This window comes from Catharus ustulatus, chromosome 5, assembly GCF_009819885.2.
Source record: "Catharus ustulatus isolate bCatUst1 chromosome 5, bCatUst1.pri.v2, whole genome shotgun sequence".
NCBI classification, from domain to species: Eukaryota; Metazoa; Chordata; class Aves; order Passeriformes; family Turdidae; genus Catharus; species Catharus ustulatus.
This window is the reverse complement of record NC_046225.1, coordinates 60,918,100-60,935,298: the sequence shown is the minus strand read 5'-3', so window position 1 is coordinate 60,935,298 and position 17,199 is coordinate 60,918,100. Positions and strand designations below refer to the sequence as shown.

The 17,199-nt window shown below is 35.3% G+C and overlaps 1 protein-coding gene across 3 annotated transcripts in view; it reads left to right on the top strand.

Moving 5' to 3' along the window:
* Positions 1-17,199, top strand: part of CPEB2 (cytoplasmic polyadenylation element binding protein 2) — a 50,672-nt gene that overhangs the window by 17,931 nt on the left and 15,542 nt on the right. The window contains exons 4-7 of one of the 3 annotated variants that reach the window (XM_033061331.2): positions 4,266-4,316; positions 10,815-10,838; positions 14,347-14,493; positions 16,047-16,136. In XM_033061331.2, the coding sequence (XP_032917222.1) occupies positions 4,266-4,316; positions 10,815-10,838; positions 14,347-14,493; positions 16,047-16,136 (312 nt within the window). Of the gene's footprint in view, positions 1-4,265; positions 4,317-10,814; positions 10,839-14,322; positions 14,494-16,046; positions 16,137-17,199 lie in introns of all 3 variants that reach the window. The other 2 variants (XM_033061330.2, XM_033061332.2) reach the window with 2 other exon arrangements.

Genomic DNA, 17,199 nt, shown 5'->3' with positions numbered 1-17,199 from the left:
GGAAAATGCAGTCTCTAGGCTTTCTGTAACTAGGTGTTGTCCCAACATGGGTTTGTGCTGTTGCCTTAACTACGCTGATTCCAAAACCTGAAACTGCTGTGATCCTCAGCCATTCACTCTTCCTGGGAAAAGCTTGACTTGGAAGCTTTTTCTCTTCTATTCAGGAGATCTCTTGAAAAAAAGGAGAAAGGGTAAGGAATTTTTGATCCTCAGTCTCTTCGTACAACAAATTAAGACCTTTTAAAAAAAGGGGAGACTAGACATTAAATATCAAACTTGTGAATCTTTGAGTCAGTAATGTTTAAAGCAGCAGTGTTTTAATAGATGGGGATTCCTCCAACAGTTTAGTTAAATAGGAATAAAAAGTTTGCATTTCTAAAAGTAGATGGAATTTGCCTTATAGTGAATATGCCAAGAAGAAATTTACAAACATTTAAATTTCCTTTGCCCCTGTAAGTAACATGAGATTACAGAAATGTTGCTAAAACTAAGTTTGTTACTCTTTCCTCGCGTTTGGATTAGCAAGACTCTTAATTGGATTCAGTGGGTAAAGAGGTCCACCAAAATTTATTTGAAACTTTTAAATTGTTTTTCTGTCCTTGCAGAAGAATGCATTGAGAAATATGCATGAGGCAGGCAGTTCTGTTAATATTAATTTCAATATTAATTTCCTAATTTCAATAAGGAAGAGGAGGCTAGGTTTAATAGAACTCCTGTTGCATAAGAAGTGTCAGGCATACCTGCAGCTTCTTAGCAGTGCCAGTTTCAATCTAGCCATGACAGTGAGAATTATTAATTAGCAGTAACATGGTGAAGTTGCAAGTTCAGGCTTGCACAGAGAAAGTCTCTGTAACATGATGATCTTTCTGATACAGAGTGGTAATACTAGGCACTGTGTTTGTTCCAGATAGTAGCAGATTACAAATTTTGGGTTCTGTAGACAAGTTCTGTAGAGATGTAGTGAATTAATTACTTTACATTTTTCAGGAATAGACTAAGTCTATTACTTAAATATTAGGTATTTTCTAACTAATTGGTAGTCAATTTTAAACTATTCAATTGTCTTTATTATTAAAACTACTTCTTTAAGCTGGTGGAGGCCACTGGAAATGCTAGAATACCATTGAATAGTTTATACAGTTCTAGATTACTGACACTGAAGGATGGGATTACATAGGATTTGTGCCTTGTTCTTAAAGTGGTATCTTTTTTTTTTGATGCATCAAACAACAAACAGTGAAAAATAGCCAGCTAGAAAGATGTATGTGATAGAAGCAAAGTAAATTGTTACAATATGGAGCTCCCATCTTCTGTATTCTACATACTGATATTTTAAGTGAGGTTTAATATAGTAAATGTCCATTTAACTAGAATAACTTGATAAAAAATGCTGTGGTCTGAACTCTGTATAAAAATTATCTTGAACCCAATTCCGCATGTGAAATCTTCTGAAGTTATGTATGTCCTGAAATTCAGGTGGACACCATAGAAAACGATGCATTTTAATTCAACAGATTAAGCTGAGGGATAAGAACCTAAATTAACATTATAAATAAGTAGCAGTGATTGCATTTTGAAAAAGTAAGCAAACATTCTATGTTTAAAATATTCTTAAAGTTGTAAGTCCCAGTGCTAGACCAGGTAGCAAATACAGGGGTTTAGTTCATGAGAATGTAGTTAAGTGTGATTTCATTGAAATAACCAGGTAAATAAAACTTAAGAGTATCAATGCAGCAGTGTATTGAATATTGCATTAGTTGTTTTCCTTTCTAACCTTGAAATCATTCATTATTTGAGTTAGCAAATTCATCTCCCCAACGGTGTGATGGCATTTTGGGCTGCAGTGGTGGGCCCAACTGCCTGGTGCAGTCCATCCTTTTACTCAGTGAGAAGTCCTTCATTTCCTTTAGCTTGGCATCTGTTTCAGATGCAGCTTATTTGTGAAGCTATGGAAGGCAAAATGCAAAAGAATGCAAAAGCAGAGTTATAAACCTAGAATTTACTATTTTTTAGAAGTTTTCCTCCCCAGTTGTTGACAGTGGTGAGCTGCTCTCTCCTACTAAGCCTTAAATCTGGCTTCTGTTTATGAAACATTGCAGGGATAAAAGCCCTATCATTTGTCTCTCTTGTTAAGTAGGAGAAGATCAATTCAGACAGGGAGAAAGACTGTCACCACAGACTCAAGGATGTTTGAGATCATGTCTCACAATTTCTTTTGCTGTTCTTGATAAATACAGCAATCTGATTTGCAAGGAACACCTCATACTGTTACAAGTATTTCTATAGCAATCTGTATAAACATATGGCAGTGATCTTGTGAAATTCTTGCTCTTAGACAAATGAATATTAGCCTTGATAGAGTAAAGAAGTATAGCAAAGAAACTTCCTATGTGCCAGGCTGAGCTGTGGCAGGGCCCAAAGTGGAATTTAAGGATACCTTTTTCCTGATTCTTTGTTTTACCAGCATGCATTGCTAGAAGGGCAGAATTTTTATAGTTCCAAAAAATATTAGATATAATTGTAGATCTTCAGTATGACAGAAGAAATATATTAAAACTGGACACTTTTTGAAGTCAAGAAACATAAAGACAGAGGCTTCTACAAAGATTTTTGTTTAGTATTTTGCCTAAGCCTACTCAAAGATTCTGTTGAAGTTAGAGAAGACAGCAGAGTTCTTCTGGGTGGCATTCATCTGCCCATCTCCAGGAGCCTGCCTAGCTTTTCAGTGCTTCCAAATTCAACAGCAGATTGTTCTTACCTAATCTGCAGGTGTTCTGATCCCATCCATTCTTACAATAATAAAATCTGTGGGACAACAAATAGTTTGTAGCTGCATAAAAATTTTTTTGCCGCAATGCCTATAAATATTAAGGCTGAACAAAATTTCCTAAATTATCTTAATCTTGCTATTTTGAAGTTTTACATTTCAGATTTGGAAGGTATATATTTTCAAATTATTTTTGGCAAAAAATTACTGTGTTGGTTTCTTAAAGAAGAGCAGAACCTAAACCCTATTATTTACAGATTTACAAAAAAAAAAGTTTTTTATTTAACCCCAAAGGTGTCCCTTGGGACTCAGAACTACTTCAGGAAATTTCTAGTCTTGCTACTAAGCTCATGGATTTACCAGCAGTAGAGGACCAAAGAGTGTATGATAAGAATTGATACACCGCCTTAATACATAACTTGCTGATTTGGTTTTCTTTCTTTTTTTCACCTGGGGTTTCTTTTTCTCTCAAGCCATCTGCATACATATGACTCTTTAAAAATGTGACTTCTACATGCCCATTGCTTCCAGACTGGGTTCTTCTTTACTCTTCAAACATTCCCATTTCCTTCAAAAGATTTACATGTTCAAGTCACAGTATTCATAATATTCCTCAGATTATAAGCACGCAAATATATTTGAATAGCAAGCTAGATGGCAATGCAGTGTTTTGCACATTAAACCACTGTTTTTCCAAACACAGCAGTTACTGTAAATGTCTCTCTAGGTCAGTGTGCACTATTGGTGTGTTTGCAGTCCCCTTAGTAAAAAGAAATTTGTAGTGAACAGACACTGTGCATTTTAAACCATTCATTTAACTACTGAAGTATATAACATGCCATTGGAGTAGTAAAATGCAATTACTGAAAAATTCTGATGTCAGGATATAAGTCTTTCATATAATTTTTATTCAGTCTAGAATGCTGAAAATGTTGTCTATAGTAGTCTTTAATTTTGTTGAATCTGTAGATAAGCAACTGCTCTAATGTTGCTAGACTAACTGAAAAATATTACATACCAGGCTTATATGACATACACCAAGATGCAGTCATAAATCACTTAATAAAATTTTCATGCCTTATTTCTTATTAATATGATTTTTTTCTTAAATTGATTCAGTAGAGAGGCACTAAGTTGTAGAATTGCCACTCTGTTAAGCAGTGTGCATGGTGCAGTTATTCACAGTCACTGTGAAAGAGAAGACTAAAGCAGTCAGCACTATTTCTGGGTGTCATGAAACAAAAAGTGGCTTTATCCTATTGGAGCTGATCCCAAAGTACACTGCAGATCTTATGACCAGAGAATTAAGGTTAAGAAGTCTGTTCTTGTCAGCTTTAACTTGGGTCAAGGGTATTGTTGGTTAATGTGCTTGGAGTTAAATATTAGCTCTTTATTTCCCTTAGGCAAATTCTAAGCAGTGATTTTTCATTATTTTTTCTAGCACAATAGCTAAAATCTCTGCCTTTGTTTTGTTCTTTGGTTTTTGTTTTCTTTTTAGGTCGCTTGAGTTATCCACATCCGGGGACTGACAATCTTCTGATGTTAAATGGTAAGTTCTAATCTTGTAACAGTTTCTAATTATCTCTAGCTCAGCTTAAATCTGACATGTTGGTATAAAATTATACTGTTATATTCTGTTACTGAATTACTTGCCTCCAGTGTTCAACACTGATGGGACTGTTGCCATTTTTTTGGAGTTGAATGGCAAGAGCTAATCTTGCAACAGCCTTTCATTATATCTAGCTTATTGAAAATCTGAAATGCTCATAATGATGTACTATTCTTTTTTGTTCTCAAGCAAACCAGGGGTATGTTTTCCAAAGACCTGTAAGAAATCTATTATACTGAAACAGGAATTAGAAAACTAAGAAGGCCAGAAACATGTTTTTCTCTATTGGATAAATAGTGAACTAGACACATTGTGTTACACTCACGTAAATAACATTTTCTTCAGGTTTTTGGAAGTGGCTTTTGTCAAGCACGTGTCTAAGCGTGAAACATGCTGAAGTTAGAGTTCATGTTCATGTTCCTCTCCCAGTAGGTCAGACTTCATGAACATCTGCTACTCAGTGAAGGCATGAACTTTAGCCTTTGTTCAAGGCTAAAGAAGGAAGCACAGCTTGGTAATCCATCTAAGTCAATAATAAATCAGGGGTTTTGCACATAAATGTTTTCTGCACTGGGAGAAATTAGAGCTGTAGTGCCACAGTTTCTCTAGGTTAGAAAACATGGAAACCGTTGTACGCAAAGTACACTTTTGTCATTCACTTGATGGGTCTTAAGTGTTAACAGTATAGCTCTCTTAATTTAAAAATATGGCCAGAATACATTTGTTGCAGTTTGAAATTACGTGGAGGTTTTTTTGTTGTTGTTGGGTTTTGTTGGGTATTTTTAATTGCCTTATCCGTTGTGCAGTCATTTACTCTTGTACAAGTAGACATAAAATGTAAACAAATACCTATTTTCCCTGCATAATACAGAGTAAATGTTTAAAATTTTAAGGAAATTAAGATTTACCTTTATACCCAGTAGTGGAAAACACTGCACAATGGCCACTTGAAGAAGTGACTCCTTTGGTATTGAATAGGTAACTTCAAGATAATGCAGTATCTTGAAAATTAAAAATAGGTACTTAACTATTGAAATGAAATCATTGTTTAGCCAACACAATCTTGGTTCCTCTACACTGAATATAAAACTGTTTGATGTCACAACATTTATATTTTACTTTCTGTATTTAACTGCAGCTTTAAGACCTGTTTTGCAAACTGGTTTGTTCAGGTGGTATATGTGCAATTGTCACTATCTGCTGCTGTACAAGGAAGTGGTAGATGGGGTGATATGAAGATAAACTGAAATATTTCAGTGAGATGGGAGTAATAAATTAATATTTTAATTAGATTTTACTTTGAATGGTGAACTTCCCTTGTTAGAGTTTTGCATGCTAAAAAAGCACATGGGACATATTGTTATTCTGTGGAATATCTAGGAAAGAAGGGATTTGTTGTTATCATGGACACTGGAAAAACACAGTGGTACCAGTCTATTGTAAGAGCTTACCACAAAGCTAGAACATACACTGAAGAACATCTTGCTTTTAACACTGGTGTGGTTTGTTTCTCTTGTACTTTGAAAGGTAGCACTTAGTGTGACTGCTGTCCTCTTTAAAAGCTGCAATATTATTTTAAGCCTTCAGTAAGTGAGATAAAAATAACAGTTTGAGTATCTAAAAGGTGCTGCAACATACAATTTTTAAAATTTTGCCCTTTAGAATTTGATTCAGAGCCTTGTTGTGTAGACACCTGGTCTCTGCCTCATAGCTGGAATCTGCTGTAGCTGTCGGTGCAGGTCAGGGCCATCAGGAACACTCTTGAGAACCCCTTCAGGTTGGCATGTCTTAACTGCAGCTTCTTGCACCTCAAAAGCAGAAGTACTGGGAGCAGCTTTTGGGAAGCTCCAGCTGCTCACACTCTGCACAACCTTTCTTTCTTAGCAAGAAAGAAAGGGACTTTTTTTGAGGAACTTCCTCCAAATGTGCAGTAATGAAAATTATGGTTCGAACACCTGTTGATGAGCTTACAGGGTTCAATTTCCTTCTCCACTTAATTGGGTTCGAGCTAACATTTCCTTCTATCCCTGTAACTGCTGCCTTGGAGGGAGAATTGGTAAAAGAAGAGTTGGTAATTCAAACCTCACATTTGTCCCTTAATTTCTCAGTAAGTACTGTAGTAGCTATGAGGAAGAGCAGGAATACCAGACCTTCATGAGGGCAAATCACAAATATTTTTAAACATCCTCTACCTATTTATGCATGCGCTAATACTTAGCACTGACCCTCTCTGGATTTTAGTTGGATTAATTTTGGTGAACTGGTATCTCTGGGTTCCAGAAAGGTTCTAACACGAGCCAGGGTGAAATTGTGCAGCCCTTTTAAGACTAATCACTTCTAGATAAAACTTTTTTTTAGGTAGTTTTTCCTCTTCTTAAATGATAGATCTTTTCCAACTCATATAAAATGTACTTACTGAACTGTACCTAATATTAATATTTACAGTTTTCATTATTTAAATTAATGAAATGAACTAAAGGAAACCTGACTTATGTGTTTTAATAAATTATATGTAATTATATATCAGTGTCAGCTTAAGCTGTAAAAAAGTAATGCATTTTTAATTAGTGTTATCTCTCAAAAGTTAAAAAAAAAAAAAGATACTTTGGAATGGGTGTACCTGACTGTGTCTTTGTCAACTTAGAACATTTTTGGAGCAAGTAATAATGCAAGAGTCAAGTTTATTGGGATGTAGGATGTTTTTCCCCATTGTGGGGTTCTCCCTGCCTTCTGTAGCTTTAATGCCTAGAATTTTTTCAATGGCTGTTGAAACATAATTTCCCATTTGATTCTTTTAGCAAGGGCATATTGGACTTCTTAGAGATAGTATAACTTGTGCTTCTAAAGGAAGCTATTTTACTTCACACAGAAATGACTAAACTTCCTATACAGGAATTGCTAAATGAACTTCTGTAGTCTTTTAGGTGTGCCAATCTTGAATGGTCTTAATGATGTCTTTCAACCCTAAAATCTATTAAGAAGAATCTGAAGAAATCTAAATGGAATTTGGGCACCCTAATCCAATAGAATAAAATGGGAATTAGGCACCTACCTCCTTTAGTCTAGACTCTTGGGAAATTATTTCTGTAACTATTTATGGATTTCTTTAAATTACAATTAATAATGACAGAGACTTCATCATGTCTCTGTCAATATTTGATCATTATGTCAGAATGTTAGTGACAAATTTGTAGGAAGTTTGCCTGGTAGTTCTTCCTGTTAGTATTAAAAATACATAGTATTTTTAATTCAACTCAGTCATTGATTGAAGTCATTATACTTCAGTTTGTGTATATTTGATCTCTGGTTATATATTTGAAATATGTATCTGTATAAAATGAAACCATACATTTGGTAGCTCTGTGGTAGCGTTGCTCACATAATGTACAGTTCTGTTGTCTCACTGTTAGATAAGGATGCACAACAAATGTATTTACTTCTGTCTTAAATCTATAAGCTGATTTACATTGCAGAAAGGGGGATTTTAATTTTCTGATGGGTGTAAGCTGTATTAGTATGCAACTTCAGGGATATAGAAGAAGGTTTTAGCTAAAAGGGAGTATCTTTGTTGTATATGCAGCACTCTTCATTCTGGAAGGTTCCAATGTTACTGGATTTCATTTTTATTGGGCATCATTATACTTTTTGTATGTATTATCTAATTGGTAATTTTCTAGAATAAAAGTGTCTTTCATGCATTCTCACTCATTTGAAATCTTTCCAGGTTACTGGCTAATTAAAATATCCAGCTTTATTAACTAAAAGACAAATTTCTGTACGACTTATTGTTTGGACAAGTTAATATATCCTTTTTTATTGCCGTAAATCAATTATTTGCCTGCAGTGTCTGGCCTTTTCCAAAAGTGCTATCCTCCCTGCAATTATTTATCTATAAACATGTGCACTGATTATGTGTATGTTAAATACATCTGTATAATCTAGATGTGTAGGTAAACCTGTAATTAACTATATTTATACAGCTGCCACTCTCTATAAGCATGCGTATTCTGTAAGCTATAAAAGTTTATATGCATGTTATTTTAATAAATACAGAAATTCTGTGTTTTTCTAAATGCAAAGTAGCACTAAATCCCTGCCCAGAGTAGTTTGCAATTTGAATGAGCAAGACAGATAAATTTTAGGGTGGAAGGTTTGCCCTACAAGTAAAGTAAACAATGTGACAAGATCAGGTACAGTTTTTCTCCCATTTTCCCTGATTTCATTGTTTTGCTGAAGCAAGAAATGAGTAACTTTGATACATCATTATAATTCCCATATATCTAAAATACTGTCCCATCTGCTGTTTTAAGTTTAACTGCATTGGGATTTTTTAACGTTTTAGTAACTCTTTTTTGTTTTTCCTTAAAATTACTGTTGCTTTTTTTTGAATGCACAAAGAAGAACACTTCAGTTGTTCTGTAACAAAATATTTTTCTGCATATCAACTTGTCTTAACTATGAAAATGTAAGAAAATACTGAGCTGGTTTGGTTAGGCTGAAAGGGGCAGAAGAGAGGCAAAGCAATATCCTGACACTTGTGCCAAAATAATGAATATTAGTACGCATCACTTTATTATCCTTTGAGAGAGAGTACAGCCCTGCAGACATTGCTGTGGATGGGCTACACTTGAATTTTCCCTGCTTACTCTAGTTTTATTTGGATGGAATTAAAAAGAAAAAAAAACCAGTATGTGGGGGTTAGGCGAGGGCTTAGTGACGCTACTGCTAATGCTATGTGGGAGTCACTTTGGCCAGGAGTCAGAGAAGATTTGTGCATGCTGCAACACTGACACAGAGCTGCGTGTCTTCTGAGGGCCTGGCTTCAGGGAAAAAGCACATCTGAAGATCAGCATCAGTCTCCCCAACACCTAGTGAGAGAGCTGATCACACAGAAGAATACACTGTTTTGTGGATTCTATTTTGATGTTGGAAATCCAAACTAAAGTGTTTCCGCTTGGTTAGATACTCAGGTCTCTTTCAGAAATTGTTTTTTTCTGTTTTGGTGTTCTAGTAGAAATTTCAAGGATCTGAAAACCTTTAATCAAAAACTATTCTCTTCAATAATAATTACTTCAGGTGAGAGGGAATAAATTGAAACCAAGTTTACTGCAAGTGGGATAGAAAGATGATGACTGTTGTGTAAAAATGACTGTTCTAAAGGAGAAAAAACAAGAAGCACCTTTGAGAATTCCATAAGCAATCCACTGAACTTCTGGTCAGAAGGGATCAAGACAACAAAGGGAAAAACTATAACATTTTAAAAAATTTTTGAGAAATCCTTATCAAATAGGAGGTACCAGGATATAAGTATTTCATAATAAGAGAATGGAACAATGAATGGCATTTATGAATCAGTAATCTTATGAGTCTATATGTATTTCAGTGGCCCAGAACAGCAGTGGCTTTTAAAAGAATTGTATGTATAGATGCCTCATAAAATCAAAACAATAATTCCAAGACACAGCAGTCTGTTCCCAAATGTCGCTATCATTTTATGGTTAATAGTAACATCTATTTGGATGCTTACCTCCACTGTGTAATGATCAAAGTAATTTTTCTCAAATACTGAGCCTGTTAAACAGGAACAGAAAATACTTTGTGGAAATGTAACTAAGAAATTGCACAAAGCTTAATAGTTTCTGTATTAGTAATCTGTCTATTTTTAGTTTTTTAGCCTTCAGGCAGAGAAGCAATCCGTATGGTCTTCTGAACTGCAAGCACGATCTCTTTAAGAATCTTGCAAAACTCAAAAGTTAGGAAAATCTTGGATTTACTTGCAGTCTGTGCAAAATTGTTGCTTTGCCTTTGTGCAGTGTTTTTGATACAATGCTATTTCTTGTGACTTGTGCCCTGATTTCATTTGCTAGTACAAGGCATCTTTTGTTTCAAACAAAACCTTGCGGTTAATTTTCTGCTAGGTCTTTCATGAAAAAGGAAGGTCACGGCTTACAGCATTTGCATTGTCACTGCAAAGGACTGTACAAACTGTTCCATGTGGACCAGGATGTGTCTGTCTGTGATTAATTTAACACTTGCTACATGCTTTTTACAGTAGTGTTTTCCTTTTTACAATTTTAGTACCTTGTTTGTGTTATTTAGGCACTTGTGTAAGATACAAATCACATTTTGAGGATGAATTGCAAAGTTCCCATAATTAATTCATCCATAATTAGCATGAAGTGAAGATCAAGTTTAAAGACATTGAAATATTTGAAAGAATGTTCCTTACAGCTGGTGCTAATGTCAACTTAATAGTAAAATAGTATGGTATTTGTGTGAGACTTTATTGCATTCTCATCTACAGTTATCAGTACCAAGTACAGATACAGATTTTTACTTACTGCTTACCCACATGGTTCTTTGTATCTTAAATATTTTAGTTTGTGGGCATGATACAGTTATTTGATATTTTACAATTTGTCCTTTGTTTGCATGCAGCGAGGAGTTATGGGCGAAGACGAGGTAATTCACTTCCATTTGTTACAGTTCAATTAATTTTGATCTGTTACTGATCATTATGATTAATTAATCCAGATTATTGATTGTAATTGCTTATCTGCATGTTATCTTAGTTGGGGAAGATGGAGGGTGTGAGGGAAGGAAGAGTACAGTCTGGATTGTTGCAATCATTGTTCTCTTAGAGTCTGAATTGCAAATCCTTTAATCAGTTAAAAACTGCAGTTCTAATCATGATTTAGTTCATGCTAATGGCTCCTGCTTGCAGTCATTGCCCCTTTTAAAAGTGTGTGGTTTGCTAGTTGTCCTTCTAACTCACCTCCTTTTGCTTCTGTAGAAGCAGCAGTGTACAAAGTAAAAGCTAAAAGCCTGTCATAAAATTAGCAAGAAATCTAGTAGATTGCTCTTAGAAGTAGTAAACAGATCTTCATGGTATAAGCCAGTATGTGCTCACTAACCTTGAAAAAGCTGTACTGTGTTAACTGTACCAGGATGTGACCTGAAGTTGTTATAAAGACCATGTAAAACATGCAAAAACAAACTGCCAAGATCTTTGATGGTTTCCGGTATTCACCACGTACACATCAGTTCATGTGTCTGTCTTGGCCTCTGCATTGATTCATAACCTGGAGCTTGGTCGCCATAATCTAGAGAGGGATGATGTTGTAGATCATGGCCAGTGGATGTAACAGTACAATCATTTTGACAATTCCTGCCAGATTCTGCTTATTTTTTACTCTCATAAAACAAAAAAAATAAGTGTTTAGAAGGGCTTAACCTTTTTATTCATAGTCATCAGGAAAAATGTGAAAACCTATTGAAATTGAAAAGCAAATTACCTTTTTGCTTTCTTTATCTGAGAGACATTTAGAAGGGAAAAGGATGGAGAAGAAAGTAGTAGGAATCATATAGACCATATTACTCTGAAAGTGTTTATCCATTGCCCTTCATGTCACCTTAGCTCTCAGAGGATCTACAGTGCTTTTGGCAAACTTTTACCCACATTGAAGTGAAACTGAGTTCTCTGGTATCACTTCAGAATGTGTTCTGCTGGTTTTATTTGTAGAGAACAATTCTCACTGTTCCTAGATTTTAACATGGGTCTATGGGTAAAAATAAATTATTCTGAGGGTTATTCCATGACTGTTTTCCATATTATATACTTGTCTATGTTTTATTGTATAAGAAGCACTTCTTATAAATCAAGGTAAATTACTGTAATTTTAGATTTAAGATATTGAGATAACTCTCCTATATTAGTGGAATGTCTTAAAATTTCTACTTTGCAGTTTCCTGCAGATTCCTACAATATGAGTCTTATTTCTTCAATTATGCACTTCTTCCTGTCACTGTCATTACAGTAACAGCTCCATCTTCTCCATCATTCACTTCAGTAATTCAGAAATTCGTTGCATCCAACTTTGTTGGTTGTGCAACCAGATCTTACCACTTGTTCATATACATCTTAAGATTTGAACATTCTTACTTGTCTTCATAACTAAAATTCATATCTATATTATGCAGCTGTACAGTCTTACAGATTCAGTCTTGCTCCTCTCATGCCTATAGAGTTGATACACAAGGGGAATCTGCTTGCCTGCTTCATCCAACTATGTTAGCTTTGTGTCTCTATTGCTTGCTCACTTTTCTGTCCCATTGAGCACAAGCTACATGCTTCCACTTTCTAAGGCAACTCTGCAGACCTGTTGAATGTGTCCTTACAAGACCAAGCATCTCTTGGCTCCCCACTAGTCGTTCTCTAACATGCCTATCAACAATCCTAATGGAAAGGAGGAGCTATTACAGTTTTCTGTGTTTGCTGTACTCCTCTCCATCGGGTGCCTGCTGAAGATATGCCACCATAAAAATGATGTAGTCAACAGTCTTGGGTACTTGGTACAATCCAAAGTCTTGCTTTTAATTTTGTGCTTCTTGTGATACTTCATGATGTTTGGGTGTTGTGTATCATCCTGTGCTTTCATTCTTTTTTTTGTTGAGATACCACATTAGGGTCAATAGGCATTACCACACCATAGGTTATTGGTCATGATATTTGCTATCAGTTTTCCACTCTTGTCTTTTGACCACCTGATTCTTAGGTAGTCTTCTGGAAATGAAGGGCTTTCCTATCGTTCTCACCCTGCACTGATCAGCACTGGATCTGCTAGTGTTCCTACCAGACTTTGCTGGTAATCTTCCCCTAAGTGAGGAGAATTAAAGGCTGCAGTATTGCTCACAGCCATGCTACTGCAGACTCACCAGTCAGGGACCTGCTGGTCCTGCCTGTGGGTTTTCAGTGAGTGAATCTGGAAGAAGTTGTATATTTAAGATGAAAAATTAGCTTGCTTCCCAAAAGTGTGCTAGGTTGTTTTTTGGTCTGGCTTTCTTGCTTCTTATGGGAAAACATTTGAATTAATTAATAATTTTGTTTTTAAATTAGTGGCAAACAGGAAAAATGGCATTTCAAAAGAAATGGCGATTTGAGCTATTTGTTTTGCTTCACAAATCTTTTCTTTTGGGGATTTTTGCAGTTAAAAGACTGACTTCTGAATTTGAAGCTGTCATTAATCTTAAACGTTGCTGACTAAAGCAATAAAAGATTGAATACACCAAGATAAATATCCTGACCTTCTGAAATTTCTTTTTGTTTGGAGTTCTATAAAATTTGTAAATACGAAATAGGGAAGGAATACGTGGGACAGAATTGCCATATTTTTCACTTCCCTCTGCCCTCTAAGTGTCTGTTAGGGTCAGATTGCATTTTCAAAGCCATCCTGTGAACTTCTTAGATTTTAAACTTGCTTTTCAGGGTAACAGTAAACTCACTGTAGATTTACTACATGTTAGGAACCACCACAAGACTTCCCCCCAAAACTGTGGTAAATTGAGAGTGAGAAGCATGAATCAGTATTGTGACTCATTTTTCAAGTGTTGCATTTTGCACATTTGCTAAAATTCTCTTTAACTTTCTTAAAAATTGAATATATTCTTACGTTAGCAGCATCCGATACCTTTAGAAATACATGTTTGAAACTTCTTGTGATCGTGATGTTTGTGTTTTCCCATTCAAATAAAATTTAAGTGTTTTAGACCCACTGTAGTCATTCGGGTAGAAGAAGTTACCAGTTTAACTTGAAGCTAAACTAAAGGCAGACTAACAAAACTCACTTAAGATATCTGTAATGTTTTCATAAATAAGACCCTTTAATTAAAACAAAATTACCACTTTTCTACTGGATGCAGCAGAGCAACTGCCATATAATGCAATATGAAGTATTACACTTTATCTTGCATTCTTGAAAATTCCATATTGAAGTTTAATACATTTTTTCATTCTCCTAATTTTTCTTTAAACTAATGTCAACTTTTTTAATATCTTGGTATTTTCATTTTGACTCTCCAGACTGTTTTTCCCCCATTCCCTAAAATTACAGAACCATATCCTGCCAAAAAATTGTTTTAATGTACATTATTATCTTTTCTTTTTAAGGCCGTTCTTCCCTCTTCCCAATAGATGATGGCTTGCTGGACGATGGTCACAGTGATCAAGTTGGAGTCCTGAATTCCCCTACCTGCTATTCAGCTCATCAGAACGGAGAAAGGATTGAGCGTTTTTCTCGGAAAGTGTTCGTTGGAGGTCTTCCACCGGATATTGATGAAGGTGAGCTGCCTGAAAACCAAGCAGGACTAAGTTGGGAGGGATAGACAAAAAGAGGTCATGAAAAACCTGACTTGAGTAGTGAAAATAAGCCACTCAGCAAAATAATGTGCAAAAGGCTGTAACTGTCTGTTCTTTATGTAATTGATGGGTGTGTTGAACTTAGTATCATCTCTTCTAGTTTGGGGATGGTGAAGTTGTTTCTGATTCTGCACTTGCAGATTAGAGTTGCATATAATGCTTGGAATGCATGCATGTTTATCTTGCATGTTTCAAATGTATTCATAGGAGTTTTCCATTTATAAATTAATTTCATATTTTATTTTACTATTACCTGAAGATTTCAGCAGTGATATAGAAAGGCTAATGTTATTCCTGTTGAGAAATAGAGAAATATTGGCAGAGCAAGGTCAAATGGCAGAGCACTCTTGATGCATTGAACAGAGACTGTACTACAGAAACTTGGATTGTTAAGCAGTTAAAATTGCTTTGTACACCAGTGGTGATTTGAAGCAATTGTGCTGTTTAATATGAGGTTTCTCCTGTGCAGATAAATGTAAATTGTATGTTAACTTGCTAATGTAAATAGGAGTCCCTTTAGAAGGTTCATGGTAATCCTAGAGTAACGTGCAAACCAAATAAGCTGACTGCTTTTAATTAACTTTTAAACATGGAAAGACCAGATTTTGGTTCCATTTTCATTGCGGTGCTCTACTATAATCTACTAAGGGATTTATTTTTTATACACTTCAGCATGGTTGCCTCTAATACAAATGCTGAACAAAACCACTTGGAAATACCTTTTATTTCTCTCCTCCCTGTTCACATGAAGATGGCAGAGTATGACTGAAACATACTCTGAGCATACTTGTGTTTGAGTTGCTGCTTTTATATAGTTTAGAGTTCTTTTAACCTGTGGCCAAGGCTTTTTCAGTCACAGACATGTAGGTGTGGCTGGGTTAGAAAGAATTCATAAAGTCATGCAAGGGGCCTAGTAGATCTTGCAACAAGGGTATTCATGGTTGTTGGAAGCACGTCTAAATGGACAGTTTCAAATTTCTGTCTCTGATACATGCATAGTGTCTGCTATAGGGCAGATATCCTATATATATTTCCTATATGTAGGAAACCACTAGCATGTTAATTGTGGTGTTACTTGGTGTATAAACATGTATTTACAAAGCTCTGAACTGTGCATCACTAAACAGTGAATTGATTTGATTCCATTCAAATCAGATTCTGATTTGAATTTAGCGAAGTACCACACAAGTTTCCATGAATGGCTTTAGTTGCCCATGTGCTTCTGAAATGCTGCTGGTTTTAAGCAATAAAAAACAAATGTAAGATTAAAATCACTAGAAATATGTTGTGTAAATATTAACACTTTGGAAGATGTATCTATTTAAAATTTTTGTATATGGAACTTGTAAATTTTGTTCTGGTTTCTTTTCCCATGAAATGTCGACTTTTGCTAGAAACAAAGGTTTTTGCTTGATAGTATTTTTTCATTGAGTTAAATAGTTTGCTTTAATTGCAACTATTGTTCATGTTTTTAGATGAAATTACTGCCAGCTTCAGACGATTTGGGCCCTTGGTGGTAGACTGGCCTCACAAAGCAGAGAGCAAGTCCTATTTTCCACCAAAAGGTAAGAGTTAGAAGGTTTTGAACTGTCACTGAGTGCTAATCTTGCTCTGGCAAACATTCTCATCTTTTCCACAGGGTATAATGTAGAGTCCTTGTGAACTGTTACATCTGTTGTTTCAGTGCAGGTTCAGGTATGGTTTCTTTACGTACTGAGTCTAAAAACTGTTACTGGGCCTGATCAGGTCAACACTGTAGTTGTATGCATCATTGATCATCAGTTCTGTATTTGCACTCCTGTCTAATTTCCAAAACTGAAATTTGATCAAATTTTTTAAAACAAAATCATAGATAAATATTTTCCTAGGAAGTTAAAGGCAGGATGCAGAGGGATGCATTTCTTTATTCGGTCAAGATAATCAAATACTGTGCATCTTTCACTTTTAGGATGTGAACTTCCTGTTAAGGCTCTAATCTTTTTTGATAAATGATTAAATATGGATTGTTTTTAAAAAATTATTTCTAGTGTTGCTGTTAGACTAGATTTTTTTCTATTACTTACAAAGTGTTGGAAGAATCATTCTGTAGATGAAGTAGTTAAATAACATAGAATTTCTCTGTACCTCTACAGTATGTATTGTTACATATAAAATAAATGCAGAAGTGTGATCCAGGCATGAAAGCAATGCAGAGATTATTGATTTTGTAGAAAATACAGTAATTCATTCCTTCTGTGCAAGTGACAAATGTAGGTTTAGTTCTTTTGTAAACTGATTCTCTATTTATCTGTGCATCTATGCTGGGGAAAAGACAGGATCATTATCCCCAATGGGCCCTGTAAAGAGTGGGAAATGGAATTGGAAGCATTTGAATAGCATTTATGAATGCTACATGGAAATTCTAAGACAAACAAAGAGACTGACTTTTTTGATTGTCAGCCCAGCACACAAAGCTACTGTCAAGCTAAATTTGATTATCTTAAAGACTGCATCTCTCCTCATAAATTACCAAGAGAAATTCCCAAGGAACTCTTTGAAGAAGATGCATCTCACAGAGTCTGTGATGAATATATAGAAGACAGAAGATGTAATATATTCTTACCTGAAGGGAATGGATTCTGGCGTTAG